Here is a 21038-nt window from a genome sequence, read left to right as displayed (position 1 = left end):
TAATAACAATGTACTATGGATGCTAACAACCTGGGAATATTTTAGCCACATAGTGTAACTGAATTTGGATTTGAAAATCATTTGTTTGTTTGTAATTTGTATTGGAAGGATACTCTACGCATTTCGTATTATATTATTACTTTTCAGTACGGCTCCTCTCGCAAGGCTCCCTTGTTTCTCTTTCCCAAGGGAAACAAAATCACATTTCCTCAGCTCGATTCGCGTCAAAGGTCAGTAAACTAACTTAAATCCTTAACAATTTTTAAATCGATTTTACATTTTGTTTGGCTGCTGAGAAAACGAAAGAAAATGAAAAATAATTGATTGGAAACTTTTGAGGAAATGTTTGACATTCAAGACTGTTTATGCATCTGAGTTTGAATTACTTACGAACTAAAACCAATTTGGGACGGAAACTGTCGGATTTTTACCTTTGTTCTTCCTCTGCGTGTGTGTGTGTGTGTGTGTGTGGGTTTTGCTTTCACTTTCTCAGCATCCAAACTGAGATTTAGGGCTTGTTAATATTTTGTATTTACATTGTTTTGACATACCATGGAAATGTTATTGACTTGTTTAGATTTAGCTTTTACTAAGGCACCAATAAGTGTTAATGGTTTGTTGCAAATATCCAATTTAATGATCGAGAGTTGTTTCTGGTTGCAGTTGGCAAAATTCACTTTTTGGGCTATGTGAGTACCACAGTACCACTCATTTGTTTAGCTGCTATAATGGCTGGAATTAGGGTTTCAAGACTGAGGTCACTTTCAAATTCCTTATATTCATCTTTAAAACCGTCATCACTGCCGTTATACAGTTCGTACACGACACTTACAAGAATCGCTGATCACAGCTATGTTAGAGCATCTTATGCTCATTTGAATAGTTTTTATGACAAAAGAGAAACCCAATCTGCTGCAATGTTTATGAATACTCCTATTAGGGTTGCAGCATCTGATCCTTTGGCTGATACCTGTTTCCGCAAAACCAATCCCGTGTCTGCGTTACCCTCAACCTCATCAACATTGCGTTTCTGGAGTATTTTTCCTTTTGTTTCGTTAAGCCCAGTGTTGAGACGTCAACCGGGTTTGCTGTCTTTCAGTAGCAAGGCAGATAAACCTGTGGAATCTGAAGTTTCAGCTGCCTCTGGTGGAGAGGGAGTAGATGTAAGTAACGGTGGTGTTATTGGCAATGATTGGATTGATAAAGTCAAAGATGCTTGGCACAGTGCTGAGGATGTACTAGGTTATGCTGGGGAAAAGGCTAAAGAAGTCTCTAACAAACTGAAGCCACATGTTGAACAGTTGCTTGATACCTATCCGTACCTTAAAGATGTGGTTGTTCCAGTTGGCTTTACTTTGACTGGCACTGTATAGGCTTGGGTGGTCTTGCCTAGGCTTTTAAGAAGATTTCACAACTATGCAATTCAAACTTCAGTCTTGCCTTCTGGAAGCTTGCTTGGGAATCAAGTTCCATACGAGAAAAGCTTTTGGGGAGCTCTAGAAGACCCAGTGAGATATCTTATTACCTTCATGGCATTCTCTCAAATGTTAGTGGTCCTGAATTTTAATATTCAACTCTTTATCATCCATTTATTCGTTTTTTCCTGCATGTTTTTTTTTTTTGGGTCAAATGTATAATAAAATATGGTGCCTTGACTTGTAGTGGCATGATGGTGGCTCCAAGTACTATCGCATCACAATACGTTACACAGGCATGGAGGGGTGCAGTTATCCTTTCATGTGTCTGGTTTTTATATCGTTGGAAAACAAATCTACTTGCTAGGGCACTTGCTACTCATAATTTAGCAGGGACTGATCGGGAAAAGTTGTTAACTCTGGACAGAGTTTCATCCATTGGCCTATTTGTTGTTGGGTTAATGGCTTTAGCAGAGGCATGTGGGGTAGCCGTTCAATCTATTCTTACAGTCGGTGGCATAGGAGGTGTATATTTTCTGCTAACGCATATGTTCTCTTAGCATGGCTTTCTAGGTTTGAATTTAAAGTGGCATTTCTGTTTTCATATACTTTCAACTTTGCTATGTTCCCTCTTACATTTTTGTCTCTCTGTGTGTGTTTGTCTGCACGATTTTGAATGTTTTGCTTGTTCTGAACTTAAAGCAGAGGCTAGACTTCAGCTATATTGCTGATGATATGTAAAGTACAATTTGGATTTGATTATCTGTCTATAACATATTCCTTAACATTTCTGATCCTGCTGCTTGTGAGCTTTAGCAGGCTTGTAGTATGCTAAGTTTATATAATCATAGTTTTTCATTCGATTTGTCAAAATTTTTGGTATAAATCATAATTGCTCTTATCTATCATATCTCCACTAGGACTTTTCTTGTAGTATTTTTAACTATCAATCTTTATTCTTGGAATGATTTTGAAGAATATGCAATGGTTTGCAAATGCTGTTTTTGTGTTTGTTGCCAAAATGAGATGATTCCTAATTGCTATTTCTTGAAACTTCATATTTGTAGTTAATGGTACATACATATAACTTGTTATTGACTGTAAAATAATCGTATAACTGATTCAATCCTCCTCATAGGGGTGGCTACTGCTTTTGCTGCCAAGGACATCCTGGGAAATGTGCTCAGTGGATTGTCCATGCAGTTCTCAAAACCTTTTTCATTGGGTGATACAATAAAGGTAACACCTAAGTGAGCTGATATTTTCATTGAGTTTTCTTTCTTTCACCAATGCTAATGGATCCAATCAGCTTCTTCATAGTTAAAGTCCAAAAGGAGAAATAGAATTGCTTTCTTTATTTTCTGAACGTTGTATCGGCTGAAGTGTGTATTTCATGCTTGGTATCAAGAATTGGGCTTCTTGGAGAATTGTGCACGGCATAATTGATCTATTTATTAATTTATTGTACCTCATTGCCTGGTTTTTTGTGAATCAATCACTCTTCACTTTCAAGTTAGCACTTATTGGTTATGTATATCCAATGCACTCTGTTGCTCCTTATTGTACAACTAATAAACCCTTCAGTTATTTCTCTGATCTATGCTTAAACATAAGGATATATAGGTATTCAGTAATCCTGACTGTTCCAAAGATGTTTGGTTTGTATTCCATCTTACTAGGAACTGTGCCCGTTTAATCTAATTGCCTTGTATTTTGGTGGTAGCAGATGATTCATGATTATCTTGTGATATTGACTAGTTTGGATTTGATCTTCTTTTTTTTTCCTTTTCTGTGTGAAGTTTTATATATATATATTTTAATTGCAGGCAGGATCTATAGAAGGTCAGGTAGTGGAAATGGGACTTACGAACACGACATTACTAAACTCTGAGAAATTTCCAGTTCTGGTTCCTAACTCACTCTTTTCCAGTCAGGTTTGTTTTTCACAAGTCATCGACTTTACTGAGAGTATGCTTATTTTCTTGTCGACACATTACCTTCGAGTCATATCCAAAACCATCAGTCTTGGTTATTTCCCATGTAAAACTTTTAGGTTATTGTGAACAAATCACGTGCCCAATGGCGTGCAGTGGTGACCAAAATTCCCTTGAAAATTAAAGGACTTGACAAGGTTCCCCAGATATCAGATGACATTAAGAACATGCTGCGATCAAACTCGAATATTTTCTTGGGAAAGGAGGCCCCTTATTGTTTCCTGTCTCATATAGACAGTTATTATGCAGAACTGACCATTGGATGCAATCTCAGACGCATGGTAATCTCTCATTATCAGTTCCTTTTTTCCAATATATTTTGTATGATCTCGATCTAGCAACCTACCATTGCTTTACCAGTTTCCTTAATCTTTTACAAGTTCCATATTAAGACTGAATCCCACTTAGAGATGGCAAAAACCCAGATTTGCTCCATGGATTTCACACAGTCCAATCCAAATGGGAGGGTTTCTTGTTCTTTTTTTAACAAGAGGAGGTGGGCAGTGGAGCAAGGCAATTCTGGTATATGCTTGATCAGATCCGCCCATCTACCTTCTAAAATTACTATTTTACCCCTTAAATATAATTTAAATATTTATGCGAAGATAAGGTAACCTTTGCCCCTAGCTCGCTCCATTGTCATCCATAATCTCACCAGATAAAACAGATGTGAAAACGTAACTATCTGCACTAACAAACACGCATAGCTCTCAACCTTGACTTGTTTTCCTCCTCAATATTTGTTGAGGATGCCAGGCGAGCTCGGCAGCATCATCTTTTCTAAAATTCATCACTTTAGGCCTCACTTGTGTTTTGTCTTTTTCTCATTTCACTGATATCCTCCATTGTTATTGTTTGGTATGTAACTATAGAGCAAAGATGAAATATACTCTGCACAACAAGATATTCTTCTGCAGTCGGTCCAGATTATTCGGAAGCATGGTGCTAAATTGGGCAGTGCCTGATTCCAAGGTACAACCACTCAGTGATGCAGCAAATGAAGAATGATATTGCTTGTGTAGAGTCCGAGCTACGAGATCGTATCCCAGGTTTCTGGAAATGTCCATTGCACTGATTTACAGACATAAATCATGGAACTCAATAGCAATAGGAACATGTTCAGTTTAAAGTGATTTTTGTGTACAGTGAGCTTGTGAAGAAATGGCTTTTGACTTGGTGAAATGTTTGTTTTTTTTTTTTTGGCTCAGCTGACCAATGAAGTATAGGACTGTATTCTTTGCCAATATCAACAATTTTTTTCTCCTTCCATATATATATACTTAAATACATATTTTTGTTTTTAATATCATTATTCATCTTTTATTACTATTTTTGTTTCATAAAATTTCTAATTGTACCAGTTGATACTATATTTTAATTTTTTTAAAATCAATTGTTATTTTTTTCTTGATTATTTTTAGTTTTCATAATTATATTTAAAAATATGATAAGTTGTTTTAACTTAATTAATAATTTATACTATTTATTAATGTCTAAAAGACTTTAGCTATTAAATATTTATAATTTTACATGTATATCTGCAATATTCATATTTATAAACTTAGGAATATGTTATAAATGGATCTGAAAATTATTTAAAAATATCAATAAATTTAAAATAGTAATAAAAATAAACTGATATTATAACGGTCTTGTTTCATGACAAAACTAAAATAAAATAAAATGTGGATGAGTTAGGAATTCTCATCAAAACCATAATTTTAAATAATAATAAACACAAAAAAATAAAAATAGTCTCAAAAGTCTATGAACCAAACATCAAGCACGTTTCCATGGATGCTACATTCAGGTTTTCCATTAAAATTCAGATAAGAACACTGCAATCCGATTATGGTTTCCTAACATGCAAAGGCCATTTCTCAACCATGAAAAAGAATGGTCAAGGATTAAATTATAAATTCAGCTTTTAATAATTAACTGTGCTACCAATTGCTTTAACCAAAAATTTGCAATACCGAAAAAGAATGGCATTATTTGCTTCTTAAATGAATTTGATTGAAGTAAAAAAAAAAAGGTGAAGAAATCTGGCCTTAATTTAGTTACTTCCGGTGTTCACCATGTTCATCTTCTCGGGCTCAACTGCTGCTTCGTTTGCCGCCGATGCTGCATCATCTAAACCCAATCTCTGCAACTCCTTCGAGAATCCATTCACGTCTTTGGGATTCATTTTGTATGGGGTGTGTGAAGGACCAGGGAACGAACCATTTGTTACTTCTTCTTTGTACTCTAGGAGAGCTTTGTTTATGACGTCTCCGACACGAGCAAACTGCTTGCAAAACTTTGGGGTAACCTGCAGAATCCGTTTTTGAGTACATTCTATTTATACAAAGGAAATAATCTGCAAGATAAAAACAGCAATAGTTCGGTTAACCTTTGCGTGATGTGGGTGTTGCAGCATTCCAAGTAGATCATGGTAAACTAGAACCTGTATCAACAAAAATCATGATTAACTGCAAGTATTTGTACGTGAAGCAAATAAAAGAAATTTAAAAAGGTCAGGAATATAATCATACGACAACACGATACCGAAATATAGCCTTTTTAGTCTCTCTGAAACAAATATCGTATAACAATCATGCAGCACAAACACAAAGCAATACGATTGCAATATGAAATAAAGGATTAAGAGTAACACAATCATTTCAATAAGAACTCGTAAACCGTATTACATGGGACATGGGGGTGATTGCTAGATACATGTATGTGCCAGACACGGATGCTTTAAGAAAAATGAATAATCCGATCAACATAGCTTATAAAGAAGCTCGAAAGTAGAGTGGAGAAAGCAATGTTGCTGAACTTATGCATCAAACCTAATCGTTTTCTGCAGGACAGCAGAACCATAACACTCCCTTTTCGAGTAAAAACTCCATTTTCATGGTCTAATTAGCTATTGGTTCGTATATGAAAAAAAGAAAAAAAAAACTTGAGGTCCATAATTATAGCATCAAACTAAGCTTTTCTCTAGAACAGCATCAGCCAAATACGTCCGTAAATGTAAAGAAGAGACTATGGACAAAATCAGACGATATTTATCCAATAAAACTAATAACTCTAAACTCTTTGGATGTTGCCATAATCGAAAATGCTCCTTAGCTCTGCTTTTCAGATAGGGAATGGGGCAACCGACTAAATGTTCTAAAGCTCAATTGAACTACAATTCGATAGGCAGTTCTGAAAGTGGAGACAATATTTTTACTACGAACTGCAGATCATAACAATCATGTATCTACAAACAGAATTACGTTTAGTAGTATGAAATAAACCTGTCCACTGCAAAAAGGACCGGCTCCGATGCCAATTGTGGGAATTTGGAGAGCAGATGTGGCTGCAGCAGCCACAGGTGCCGGAACACATTCCAAAACGACCGAAAAGCATCCAGCTTCTTGCAAAGCCATGGCAGTCTCTACAACCTGCATAAACCGAACCCGAAATTTAACATATTTATGAAACATGCATATGCATATAATCAAAGGTAAATCCTAAGAGAGGGGAAAGAAAAGGCAAATGAAAGTGACCTTGACTGCACTAGCAACATTTTTGCCTTGAGGCCTGAATCCTCCAAGTACACTAATTGCCTGTGGAGTAAGTCCGACATGTCCAATAACCGCGATTCCAGCCTCAACGATGGCTTTTGCGGCGGTGATTCTCGAAGGGGACCCTCCTTCCAATTTGATAGCATCCATCCCTCCTTCTTTTAAGATCCTAACAGCTGTATCAACTGCCTGCTCATAATCCAAACTGCAATGAGCCAATAACATTAAACATCACCAAACTATATCCTACACATTTTCCTACAAAGCTCCATCTTTCCAGAGAAGCCGCTGAGGAACCCTCAATGGATCATTATTTTCCCGTATCGAACTGGACCCCGCAGAGAGCCTGAGTGCGTCTCGAGATACAGAGGGTATTGTCTAGAAACAACATACGTAAAAGCTAGAGGACAGAACAGGAGAGGCATGTCTCGAGAAATGGTTTCACTGTTTTGAGACATTCTTCTATTTTGTTAATTTGAGTTAGGATTCACATCCTGACTCCGTATTTGGTCTCACAAGACCACGTGTCAATATTAGTAGGCCCATTTGACCTCATATACAGTAATCTGAGTTGCTCCGGCAACGAAACTTGACATCTCAAAATCGGATTTAGTTATCGAGTCGAATGTGGAGTGTCATGTTCGGGCCTGAGTGCCTCGAGAGAGTGCTTAAAGAGGTGGCGGGGTAAGCGCCTCCTAAGGCACTCAGACTCTAAATAAAGTCGAGACAAAATACCACTTGGAAACCATACCAAGCCGTTGAGTTCCGCCTTCCCACAACAAACATAATACAATAATTTTGACCTTGAAATGTAATGAGAATTCATTCAAATAATGCTTCTTCATCACTACCAAGTAATATAGTTTTTTTTTTTGGTTCATGGAGGTACCTACCTGACTGGTACTAGTCTCATAGGTCCCAAACGGCAAGTCACCAACGAGCAACGGGCGCTTAGCGCCGCGAGCAACGGCCCGGCAATGGACGAGCATTTCATCGAGCGTGATAGGAAGAGTGGTGTCGTGGCCGTGAACGACCATGGAAGCAGAGTCACCGACGAGGCAGATATCGATGCCGGCGGTGTCGAGGTGGACCGCCGACGGGTAGTCGTAGGCTGTAACCATGGTGATTGGCTCACCTTTCTTGTATTTTTGCCTTAGCTGGTTAAGGGTCACTCTCTGATTGGGCGTTTGAGGTTTTGGGCCACCGTATACGGTGTTCTCCGGGACGTTGCTCAGACGGCGAATTAGGGAGGCGCCGGCGAGTGAAGAAGCCTTGGATAACTTGTGTAAAAACGCCATTTTTGTCGGAGATTGTCACAGAAACAAGTGATTAAGGTGTGTTTCGGGAAGTGAGAATTAATTGATTTGTTATATATGGTAGCTATTGATGCCATTGGGGAGTGTAAAGTGACGAAATTAGTGTATAAGGCTGCGGACGGTGGCGGCGCCACCTGCACCAACTTCCCACCGCCATTTTAGACGAATAATATTAAATATTATAAGTAAAAAGACATCTACAGTCCAGTCCTCTTTATTTTGAAATTGTGCAAATTAGTCTGTCTTAGTCTCTAATTTCAAAAGCGAGCAACTAATAATAAGTAATCACAATCAATTGTATATAATTTAAATAGTATATAATAAATCTAGCCTTCAATGTTTAATTTTGTTATTTTAGTTTTATTTCTAAAAAAATTTAATAAATTCAACTTCAACATTTACACATTTATACAAATGTTACGAGACAAATTTGTTAAATTAAGATTAAATTAATAAAATGTGTAAATTTTAAGAGTTAAATTTATGATTATACCAATCAAAATCATGTATAATTGATCGAAAAAATTGTCCTTAATTGCTTAAATTTAAAATTAAAAGAGTCCGGAGAAATTTTTTACCAATATTATAAAATTACAGTTATATAAAATATGTATTAACTTTGTAATGAAAAAAAAAGTTAAACTTAAATATAAAATTATGATATAAAAATGGCATTATTGATATACCAATGTTTATTCAACTTGTCAAATCATTGGTATAATAATAATAATAAATTATAAAATTTTATAATTTAGTTCGATTATCAATTTTTGTTTCGATTTTTAATTATTTATCAATTTCAAGTGATTCATTTAAAAACTGATTTAATCCTTACTGATTTGTTGGAATCGAGTTCTCCCTATCATCATTGCTTATAGTTGTCTTCATAATTTTAATACCGAAGAGTATTATGTTTTATTCACGAATTAAATTTGATCAAATTATTATTTTTATCATATGATATTGGAGGAGAATAATAATAAAAGATTTAAACCCGTATCATCTAAGGCGTGGAATAAAAACTTTAACCACTATTACAATCAAATTTTATAACAATTTTTTTCTTATATAAACAATTGTTGGTAAAAGGGAAATATTATACTTAAACATAAAATTATGATCTAAAAATGGCATTGTTGGCACCAAAGGCAAAGGTTACTAATAGTTGAATCAATTTAATTAGTTCGATTTTCGGTTCAACTGATTTAATATATTAGATCATTGATCCAACAATATTTGAATATAAATTAAAATTTTATTAAAATTGTTAAAAAAATTTATAAGCTAGTTCATTGAATTTTTTTTTCAATTCTGAGCAATTCACTTAAAAATTAATTTAATATTTATCTTGATATGTCGAAATTGAATTCTCCCCATCATCGTCGTCGCCTACAACCACCTTCAATCCAAGAGTAATTTTAATATCAAAGATAATCATATTTATTTATAAGTTGGATATGATTAAATCTTTTTTTTTATCATATGGTATTAGGCTAAAAAAGTTATTGAAAATCAAAACTCGTACCATCTAAAGTGTCAAATAAAAATTTTAATCACAGTTACAATCAAATCTTATAATTTTTTTTTATAAATCAGTAACATCGATTAATATGAAATTAAAGGAAACAATGAAACATTAAATGACGAATCATATTTGTTGGATATAAAATATTTAATACATGTGGGATGGTAAGATATATTGTACTATAAGAGAAAGAACTCAAGTTCTAACTCTAAAGTTCATAATATTCACAAAAAAACCTCTGAAAATATTATTAAATTTTGATAAATAAAAAAAAACTTTAGAGTTACAACAGTAAATATCTTATAGGAAGGATAATTTGATCTAAAAAATATAAAATATTACAGGTTAAATTATGCGCTTAGTCCTTATACTTCTACATAATTTGAGATTCAATCCCTGTACTTCAAAGCTTAAAAGTTCAATCCTCTTGTTCTTTTTCAATTTGAAAATCCTAGTTCAATAATTGTTATTGTTGTTATTAGTTTTCGTCAAAATTCGTTAGTTTAACATGTTTATTTTTCATCAATCATATATTACGTCATACGAGGACAAGTTAATTGCTATGTTAATATGAGATCTGATAATAATAAAAAAACACTAACAATATTATTGATTGGACTAAGATTACTAAATTAGAAAAGTAAGAGGACTTAATTTTTACGTTTTTTAAGTATAGAGACTGAATCCCGAATATTATCAATGTATAGGGCCTAATGGCAAATTTTAACCGATATTTCATGTAATAGTGGTCCAACGTTATCGACAACTAACTTTTTATTTTACAAACCTAAAATAGTAGGTAAAAGATTCCATTTCCAAAAATGGAAGTTGTTTATTCTGATAAACTCTTTGCCAGTTTTAGATAATAGTGAATATAGTGGAATCTACGGATACATATGATAATTTTATTTCTTTATTAATAAAGTAAAATAAAAATAAGGAGTTAAAAATTAAAACTAAAACAAGGTAAAAAGAGGGAAAATTACCAATAAAAGCCGTTTTTTTTCAAAATTTATCGAAATGGGCCGCTTTTTTTTATTTACCGGAATGGGCCATTTTCCGCGAAATCGCGTCCACGTTAGCGCGATGTCAGGGTACGTGTCAGGACATCGCGTCCACGTCAACGCGATTTGCTTACGTGGACACAAATCGCGCCTACGAGGACGCGATTTGCTGACGTGGATGAACAGTTTATGTTTTTAAGCTTGGAAAACTTTGAAAGGCCATAACTTTTCGCTCGGTTGTCCGATTGAGACGATTTTTTTTATTTCGAATAACTTTTTGAGATCTACGCGTTGACAAACCGCCGAAGGGGGTTTGCCACAATTTTCGTCGAAAAAGATCCCTTTTTGCCCCTAAATTTTGATTTTTTCAGTTTAAAATTGAATTTTGAAACATTCAAATCATTATTTTCCTTATTTATTTGAAGTAAACACCGGATCTTTTTTTACAGAATTGTCTTATATCATCCTGTTATAGGTATAAGTCAGCTCATTCCACTTTTAAGAAGTTCCCTAAAATTTTTCATTTTATTCAATTTAGTCCCTAAAACCTAAATAGTCATATTTTCAAATCTAAGCTTCGTTTTTCAATTCAAATTCAAATTCATCCTTCCATAACATTCAAATATTCTTAAATACAAAAAATTCATGCTAATTTTGAAATAATTACACTTTAGTCCCTATACTCGTAACTAACAAATTATAATTTACAAATTAGTCCCTATTCATCTTTAAGTAGTTTGTCAGCGCGTAGATCTCGAAAATTTATTCGAAATAAAAAAAAATTGTCTCAATCGGACAACCGAGCCAAAAGTTATGGCCTTTCAAAGTTTTTCAAGCTAAAAAATATAAACCGTTCATGCCACATCAGCAAATCGCGGTGATGTGGACGCGATTTCCTGGCGCGTACCCTGACATCGCGCTGACGTGGACACGATTTTGCAGAAAATGGACCATTCTGGTAAATAATTAAATAGTTGGCCCATTTTGGTAAATTTTGAAAAAAAATAAATTTTATTGGTAAATTACCCGTAAAAAGATATCATAAAATAAAATATAAAAAAATCAATGAGATGAAACTTTAGCTAAAAGTAAAATGTTGGTTTGATTCGTAAGCTTGATTATTGATGCAAAGATAATTTTAAATGATCTTTAGTAAACTAGTTATAGTTGTCGACGTTACGTTTAGCAATCAATCTCTCCTTACCGTCTCCATAACTTAGGGGCCCATTTGAAATTACTTCTCTTACCAATAAACAACCCTATAACTTCGCGCTTAAGATTTAGTTTATCGGCAAGAGAGAGCTAATTTTCACAAAAAACTCACTTTAACAAGTTTATTTAAGTTAGATCACATGCCCACACAACATATTCAACAAATCTGAATATTTATAATTAAATTGAAAGATTTGCAAAAACCAAAGAAAAAAGAAAAATATTAACAACAATAAGATATCATAAACTTTGCCAATCAAACTTAAAAATTTCTTTTAACTATAAAAAGTTTAGGAATTCATGAAATAAAACTAAGTAACTATGTCTAGTTCTTAGTCTATTTATAGGACAAAAATAATATATTGAAAAAGACTTAGATGCCAAAAAAGCCCTTAAGAAAATGTAAAAAAAATCAATTAAGCCTCTCTATTAAATTTGCACTCAATTAAGTCTCTGTTGTTAATTAAAATAATCGATTAAGTCATTTCACTGACGGTTTTCGTCATTAACCATGTTATTTGTTAAAATAAATTGATAGACCAAGCAAACGAAGACTCATGACAACTTCGGGTTTAATATAATATTTTTCCCATAAAAAATTATAAAAATCTCAAAAAATATAAAAATCTAAATATAACTATAAAAAATAAAAAATATTAAATAGTAAAAATAGTAAAAATATTAAAATTTATATAAACTTATTAAAATTATAAAAAACTATAAATATTATAAAATATAATTTTTAATAAAACTTATTTAAAATTAAAAAAATGTATTAGAATCATTAAAATTAAAAAAATTATAAAATATTAAAATTGATATAAACTTGTAAAAATCATAAAAACTTGAATTAGACTTGTTAGCCCGAAATCATCAAGGGTGTCAATTTGGAGAAAACCTTTAGACCGGTTAACCTAGAAATCGAGCGGTTGAACCGATTTTTTATTTATTTTTAATATTTCTATCAAACCAAAATTTCATTATCCAACTATTAACATATGTCAAAATGAAATATCCTAACCAAGATTTTTAGAACCGGGCTGATGGTTGAACTGATTAGACTACCGGTTTACTAGTTCAACTGATTTGTCCAGTTCAATTAAATAAAACATTAGAAAATAAAAAAATTTTAAAAAAATCGATTCAACCGTCCAATTCTCAAGTCAACCGGTCTAATGACTTTCTTCGAATCGATGCCCTTATTGATTTAAATCTAATCAGTCCAACCAACTGATCCGATCTAATTCAAGTTTTTATGATTTTTTTATAATTTTTATGATTTATATGTTTTATAAAATTTTAATACGTTTTAATAAAATTTTAAATATGTTTTATAAATTTTATGATTTATTAGAATTTTTATTTTTATAATATTTATAATTTTTTATAAAAATTTTAAGTTTATCTCAATTTTCATATTTTTAATTTTTAATTTTTTATGATTTCTAATCATTTTTATGAGAAAATATTATATTAAACCAGAAACTGCCATGCGTCATCATCTGGTTGGTTAATCAATTTATTTTAACGATCAACGTGGTCAATCACGGAAATCGTTAACAGAGGGGCTTAATTGATTATTTTAGTTAACAACAAGGACCTAATTGGGTACAAATTTAATACAGGGCATAATTAAATTTTTTTGCATTTTCTTCAGGGTTTTTTTGACATATAAGCCATTGTAACAAATACAAAACTGCCATTAATTAAATAAACAAGAACTTTTCAACTTTATTGACAATTTTTGCATCAAACTTTTAGGCTGTTTTAGGGTGCCCCTAACGTTTTTTGGGCTTGAGTTTCGAAACAACTTTTGCTAGATGTTCCAATTCCTTTCAAACTAGTATTTTGTAAGCCCAAAATGGAATTTTATAACTCTAGTTTGGCCAAAATATTAAAACTATGTTGAGTGAAAGTCTAATTCGCAAAAACTTATCAAAAATAAACTTTAAACTCATTGTTATCTAATTATCATCTAAATCAATAATAAATAAAATATAAGTACTGTATTTAATAACAGAAATAGCATAATTTAAGACAAAAAATATCACAATTAAATTGAGAAATTATACACTTATCACCAATAACACCTTGGCATAGATGGCAAAATCGAGGCCTTAAGTCCTGAGTATTGATACTCATCAAGCACAATTAAACGTAAGGAAGGAAAAAGCTGGTAAGATGGAAGCTGAAATTTCGGGGATTGGGAAAGGGAAACAAATTGGTGAAGGTAAGGAAGAATCCGGAGAGAAATTCCAAGTGGAAGTGAATGGCTTTAAAATTATTAAAGGGAAAGGGTTGAAAACTGGCACTAAGCCCAAAAAGCAGAAGCTGGCCACTAATGGATCAATGGGTGGACGATTGGGCGTTTGAAAGGATGGAACAGGGTTTGATTTGGGAAGTATTGAGGGTGGGGCAAATTTTCGGCCTAATAGGAAGATTGGTAGGCCCTATAGGTTAGGCTTTACTTGACCCAAATCACCATTCGATGGTTAGACTGAAAGAAAACAAAAACTCGAATATGGGTTCTACTAAGACTGTAAACCAAGCCAAAAGTTTGGGGTTCATGAACTTGGTTTCCCCAACTTTTCTTCCGGCATCACTGAAGAAGATTCTAACAAAGGACATGTTGGAGATCGGCGACATTAGCAAAGAACCGAATCAAGTCGGTACAGACATATCTATTCCAGTTGAACAAGCGGTCCTGGGAATGGTGAGTAGGTTGGAATTGGGTGAACAAATTTTGGAGCCTCGAATGATGAACACCATGATGGCCACCTCAAGTCAGTTGGAGATAGAACTAAATCCAGGGGGTTTCCGTGAGAGTCAATAGGTTGAGAAGGTGGGTACGGTTAGTATGGATGACTTTTCGGAGTGACTTTGCAAATTCAGGTTTGATGGATTTATTGATCTATTTGTTATTTTATGAAGTCAAATATTTTTGTGTGGAACTGTTAAGGGGCGGGACACTCAAATTTTCACAGCTTTTTTAAGGAGTACCTACGGGATTTTGATCCTGGTATTGTTGTTCTAGTTGAAACCCGAGTTAGTGGCTTTAAGGTAGATCGAGTAATTGGGAGTATTGGCATGTCAAATTCTCATAGAGTCGAAGCCAGTGGTTTTTCGGGGGGAATTTGGGTTTTGTAGAAGGATAATGTTAGTATAACGATGGAAGTAAACCAATTTCAGTTTTTGCATTTGAAAGTGTGGCTTTCGAAGCTTAATGATTGAGTTTATTTTCACTGGGATTTATGGGAGTCCTCGGTGGACGGTCGGGAAAGAGATATGGAAGGAGCATGGTATTATTTCACATAATATGAGGTTATCGTTGTTGATCACAGATGACTTTAATGCGATGCTAAATGAGGAGGAGAAAGAGGAAGCTCGAGGAAATATGCCAGTAACTGCCCATTGTTCCAACGATTCTGCCAAAGTTACAATCTGAAAGACCTTGGTTTTCAATGGTCAAATTTTACATGGAATAGAGGTATTGTGTTTGAGCGTCTTGACCGAGTTATATGTAACTCTCAGTGGGATCTTTTGCTCCCGAAAACAACGGTCTACCACCTTCAAAGGGTTAAGTTCGACCATCGTCCTATATCTGTCTGGTTTGGTAAGGATAATGTTGGGAACCCTTATTGACTTTTTCAATTTTTAAGTGGATGGTTGTTTCATAGTGGTTTCTATCATTTGGTTAATGAGAATTGGGTGAATGGCAGTCCGTTAGAGGAGTCGATTAAGAAGTTTGTAGTGGCAACAACGAAATGGAATAAGGATGTCTCTGGGAACATACTAAAGAGAAAGCGGATCTTATTGATACGATTAGGTGGAATTCAAATATGTTTGGAGAGGTACCGGTCAAGGAAGCTTATTGAACTGGAGAAAGATCTGCAAATTAAGCTCGAAAGTGAACTTGATAGTGATGAGTGTAACAGTCCGATTTCGACTCTAATTGGACATAGTGGTTCCGGGACCACAAGTCCGAGTTAAAAAAATATATTTTAATATTATTTTGTGTATTTATTATGTGTGAATTTAATTGTGTGAAATTTTCGTATTTTAATTTTGTCGTTTGAGTGTCTGATTAAATAAAAAAGATTAAATCGCGTAAAATGAAAATTTAGTGGTTAAATATGAAAGTATTTAATTGTTGTTGTCTTTATAATTTGGAGGTTCTATGATGCAATTAGCCCACTATATAAGTTAGTGGATGCCAATGGTCAAGAATGACCTTATATTATATGTTTTGTATATTAATTATTTAAGGTTAAATTGGTAAACTAAAAATTTTGATTATATATGTTATAATAAAACATAAAAATAAAAGAAACATGCAAAAAGGTTCATCATTTTAGCCGAAACTTCAAAAGACAAAGAAAAAAAAAAAGAAAGCTTGGTTCGGCACTTGTAATCCTTAATTTAGGTATGTATTTTGTTGGGTTTTTAAAATTTTTACGTTTTAAGATCGTTGCTTCGTGTTCTTCAAAACCCATGTCTTAATTTTGTGAATTGTGAATAATTTTGAAATGTGCCATTGATGAATGCTTGAGTTTTATGATGCTAGTAGGTGAAATATGAAATATATTTGTTAGATTAACATGTATTGTTTTTGAATTTTTGATGAAATTGAGTAATTAGGGTTAAATTGTGAAAATAAATTTTTCAAGGGACTAAAATGCTAAATAAATGAAAATATGGAATTATATAGACACTAGGAATATTCGGCCATAGGAGTGTAGTTAAATTTTGTGTATTTTGTGTTTTGAGCAAAAAGGATTAAATTGTAAAAAGTGTGAAATGTTAGGGGCAAAATTGTAATTTGCCCATTCATGTATTTTTAGGCTAAATTGAATAGAATGGTGTTTAAATAAGCTTAATTTGAATATGATTTAGATCAAGAATTAAAGGAATCGGATTTGGATCGGGGAAAGACAAAAGTGGTCGAGTAGCCGATTTAACAGTCAACGATATCCGAGGTAAGTCTATTAGCAATTTAATGTTATTAACTCAACATATATATATATATATATGTGTGTGTGTATATTTATTATATAATTGATGAGCTATAATTAAAAGTATATAAATTGAATTTAGTTAATATAAGCATTTATATATGTAAATAAGAAGTTCGAATAAGTATGTATATATAAGTATAAGTTTTTGGAGTTAAGTGAAAGTATGGATGTTATATTTGTATTTATAATGTTCGAATATATATATGTATATATATAAATAAGTTTTTGAATTTAGTTGAATTGTGAATGTTATAAAAATATTCATAGGGTTCGAATAAGCATATATATACATTTTTATATTGAATTTAAGTATGAAATTATATATGTATATGTTAGATTCGAATATGTATATATGTACATGTATAAGTTATTGTATTGAAATTAGATATGAAGTTATATATATGAGTATGAGGTTCGATTGTGTATGAATATATATATATAAGTTCATGAGTTGAATTATAAGTATAAATTATATATAAATGTATATGAGGTGCAAATATGTATGTATACACATGTATAATTTTTGTATTGAATCAAAGGTATGAAATTATTAGCTTAGATTATTTATAATATGTTTGAATGTATGATATGTTTTCTTTGAAGTGAATTTAATGCCATAAAATGTGTATGTATTTAAGTAATTCGAATGTTAAATGTATATTACTTAGGGTATATTATAAATTTAATAGTATGATATTAGTAGTAGGATTCAAGATATAAAGTTATATACATAAATTTGTTAGGTTGAATCATGAAGTTATTGAGCTGGATTTGGTGTTTGAATTTCATTAACCTATGTGGTTCAAAGATATAGGTTATAAATTTTGAGCTGAATTTTTATGTATGGATTTATATACATATATAGTTCGAATATGAATTACAGCTTCTTTGAATTGAAATTATTGTTGTGAATTATACAAGTATGTTTTAAGTGCATGATTGTTACGTAGAATTGAATATAATTCAATTCCAACGGAGAAACGACTATCGGATTTATTGCCAGTGAAATTATTCAGACTATACGTCTAGCAGGCTAAGTGCCGGTGAACTGAATCAGGCTATAGGCCTAGCAGGCTAAGTGCCGGTGAACTGAATCAGGCTATAGGCCTAGCAGGCTAAGTGCCGGTGAACGGAATTAAACTATAAGCCTATCAGGTGAAGTGCCAGTGAATCTGTTTAAATTAAGTGATTCTATGCATTGGGCATGAATATATATGATTTTCTTTATATGAAATGGATAAATTTATGAACATTGTTTCAAGGTGGTTGATGAGTATATAATCGTTCGAATCCTTGTGAATAGTGAGTATGTATATATATATATCGGTTGTCATGAAATTTTTGGATATATATATGTATATATATGTATGCATTCGGCATAGGTGGGTATAAGTGTATATATGCATTCGGCACTTATAGTTGATAAGTATAAAAATTATGCTTTTGGTATATGTATTTGAACAATTATATTTAAATGGATCCAATGAAGTGCGAACAATAAGCACTATAGAAATCAGTATATGCAGTTAATGATTATGTTAGTAAATTGATTATATGCATATAATGTATATACATTTGTCCATTTATGTATATTAGATAAATACACATCCTTTTAGATTTAAACAAAATGACTTAATATAGCAATGTTTGATTAGTAATTATAATTGATAATTGTGATTTCAATAAATTTATTTAAAGAATTATATGATTCTTTTATATGTATTTTAGATATGCTATAGACTTACTAAGCTATAAAAGCTTACTTTGATTGTTTTTGTCCATTTGTTTTTATAGATTTTGGAGACGCGTTACGAGCTCGGGGATCATCAGCATAGTCTATCACACTATTGACTACTTTTGGTATTTTGTTAAATATTTGAACTCAATCTTATGGCATGTATAGGTTTGAGTACGATGTTAGTTAGATTTTGATTGTAAATTATAAATAGCAATGCGAAAATGATTTAATTTTCATGTTTGTGATCAGTTTGGTTTTAAAAATGGTTGTGTTTGTTCGGTAATGCCTCGTAACCCTAATTCGGCGACGTATACGGGTTAGGGGTGTTACATTTTATTGGTATCAGAGCTACGGTTTAGTCGATTCTCGGACTAACGTAGTGTATATGAGTCTAACTATACATGCCATAATTTTTATACTGAGATAGTGTGATGACTGCTGACATCTAAAAATGTGTTTTCGTATAGTAATGGATCCCGAACGAGCCGTAGCCGATGATGTTGAGAGTATAGCGCCTGCTCCCGCGCAAGGGACAGAGCCGGTAGATTCTCGACCGACCTCGAGTAACCAGGAGGGAGAGGCTAAACAAGCCTTTTACCAAATGATGAATGACTGGTTTACTCAATATGTCCGAACTAATCCGGTTGTACAACAACCTCCACCCCCGACTAATCCATCTTCGGTTCCTGTTATACCTCAAGTAAGTGATCCGATGAGATTACTTAAACCTCCTGTTGATAAAATTCGAAAACACGGGGCCGAAGAGTTCAGAGCTACTGATGATGATGACGCTGAGCGAGCTGAATTCTGGCTAGATAATACTATTCGAGTATTTGATGAGTTATCTTGCACCCATGACGAGTGCTTGAAATGTGCCATATCCTTTCTACGGGACACTGCATATCACTGGTGGAATACACTAGTATCGGTGGTTCCGAAAGAGCGAGTGACCTGAGAATTCTTTCAGACTGAATTCCATAAGAAATATATTAGCCAGAGATTCATTGATCAGAAACGTAAGGAATTTCTTGAATTGAAACAGGGTCGGATGACAGTGACAGAATATGAACGGAAATTTGTGAGACTCAGTAGATATGCTCGAGAGTGTATTTCGACTGAAGCTATTATGTGTAAAAGATTTGAAGATGGGCTGAATGAAGATATTAAACTGTTAGTGGGCATACTTGAGATAAAGGAGTTCGTAGTACTTGTTGAACGAGCTTGTAAAGCTGAGGAGCTCGAGAAAGAGAAGAGGAAAGCTGACTATGAAGCTCGAGATTCCCGTAAACGATCATTTAGTAAATCGTTCCAGTTGACCTCAAGGAAATCCAGAGAGGATCATAGCCGATCTAAAGCTACTGCAGGGTTTCCTAAGTATGATCGAGATCGACCCCTTGTGAGTTCACGAGCTACTTCAGTTGCTAGCGTTGGTAGTGTTCGAAAAAATAGATCAGAGTGCAAGCATTGTGGGAAATGGCATCCTGGAGATTGCAGATTACATGATCGGTCTTGCTTCAAGTGTGGTTCAAAGGATCATTTCATTCGAGAGTGTCCGATGGTAGCTGATCAAAATACTGTGCAGAATACCAGGCCGAGTAATGTGTCAGTACGGGGTAGACCGCCAAGGCATTTGGGTAATGTAAGTGGTAGTCAGAGAGGGACAAAGGACACAACAGTTCGATCTGAGGCTCGTGCACCTGCCAGAGCATATGCTATCCGAGCTCGAGAGGAGGCTTCTTCTCCAGATGTTATTATTGGTACTTTCACTCTTTATGATACTAATGTTATTGCGTTGATTGATCCTGGTTCGACTCATTCTTATGTGTGTGAGACCTTAGTATTCAGTAAGACTCTACCTATTGAGTCTACTGAGTTTGTAATTAAAGTATCAAACCCCTTGGGCCGGTGTGTGTTGGTTGTCATGAAATTGTTGGATATATATATGTATATATATGTATGCATTCGGCATAGGTGGGTATAAGTGTATATGTGCATTCGGCACTTATAGTTGATAAGTATAAAAATTATGCTTTTGGTATATGTATTTGAACAATTATATTTAAATGGATCCGATGAAGTGCGAACAATAAGCACTATAGAAATCAGTATATGCAGTTAATGATTATGTTAGTAAATTGATTATATGCATATAATGTATATACATTTGTCCGTTTATGTGTATTAGATAAATACACATCCTTTTAGATTTAAACAAAATGACTTAATATAGCAATGTTTGATTAGTAATTATAATTGATAATT

The 21038-nt window shown here is 33.3% G+C and overlaps 2 protein-coding genes and 1 pseudogene across 2 annotated transcripts; 2 read left to right on the top strand and 1 right to left on the bottom strand.

The window, feature by feature from the left end:
* The first annotated feature begins 82 nt into the window (after nt 1-82).
* Nucleotides 83-4713, top strand: LOC107920974 (mechanosensitive ion channel protein 1, mitochondrial-like; annotated as a pseudogene).
* Nucleotides 4714-5177: 464 nt separating this feature from the next.
* Nucleotides 5178-8457, bottom strand: LOC107921292 (3-methyl-2-oxobutanoate hydroxymethyltransferase 1, mitochondrial). The gene is made up of 5 exons (XM_016851168.2): nt 7860-8457; nt 6949-7155; nt 6697-6843; nt 5802-5855; nt 5178-5720 (listed from the first exon to the last, which is right to left on the bottom strand). The coding sequence occupies exons 1-5, from the start codon at nt 8262-8264 to the stop codon at nt 5466-5468; spliced, it is 1068 nt and encodes a 355-aa protein (XP_016706657.2). The 5' UTR covers nt 8265-8457; the 3' UTR covers nt 5178-5465.
* A 6065-nt stretch (nt 8458-14522) lies between these two features.
* On the top strand, nt 14523-20809 carry LOC121220208 (uncharacterized). The gene is made up of 2 exons (XM_041099565.1): nt 14523-16446; nt 16917-20809. Exon 2 carries the CDS (start codon nt 19825-19827, stop codon nt 20755-20757), a length of 933 nt encoding a protein of 310 aa, XP_040955499.1. The 5' UTR covers nt 14523-16446; nt 16917-19824; the 3' UTR covers nt 20758-20809.
* The last annotated feature ends 229 nt before the right edge of the window (nt 20810-21038 follow it).

The sequence above is a fragment of the Gossypium hirsutum genome, chromosome D08 (assembly GCF_007990345.1).
Source record: "Gossypium hirsutum isolate 1008001.06 chromosome D08, Gossypium_hirsutum_v2.1, whole genome shotgun sequence".
In the NCBI taxonomy this organism is placed as follows: Eukaryota; Viridiplantae; Streptophyta; class Magnoliopsida; order Malvales; family Malvaceae; genus Gossypium; species Gossypium hirsutum.
This window is presented reverse-complemented; position numbering and strand designations above follow the sequence as displayed.

Bases quoted from the DNA above. Each gene is read 5' to 3' on its own strand.
- LOC107921292 (XM_016851168.2), bottom strand. From the start codon at position 8,264: ATGGCGTTTTTACACAAGTTATCCAAGGCTTCTTCACTCGCCGGCGCC. The intron at 7,156-7,859 runs GTAGGTACCTCC...GATTATGAGCAG, and splicing joins ATGAGACTAGTACCAGTCAG to GCAGTTGATACAGCTGTTAG. The intron at 6,844-6,948 runs GTCACTTTCATT...CGGTTTATGCAG, and splicing joins ATGTTGCTAGTGCAGTCAAG to GTTGTAGAGACTGCCATGGC.
- LOC121220208 (XM_041099565.1), top strand. From the start codon at position 19,825: ATGACAGTGACAGAATATGAACGGAAATTTGTGAGACTCAGTAGATAT.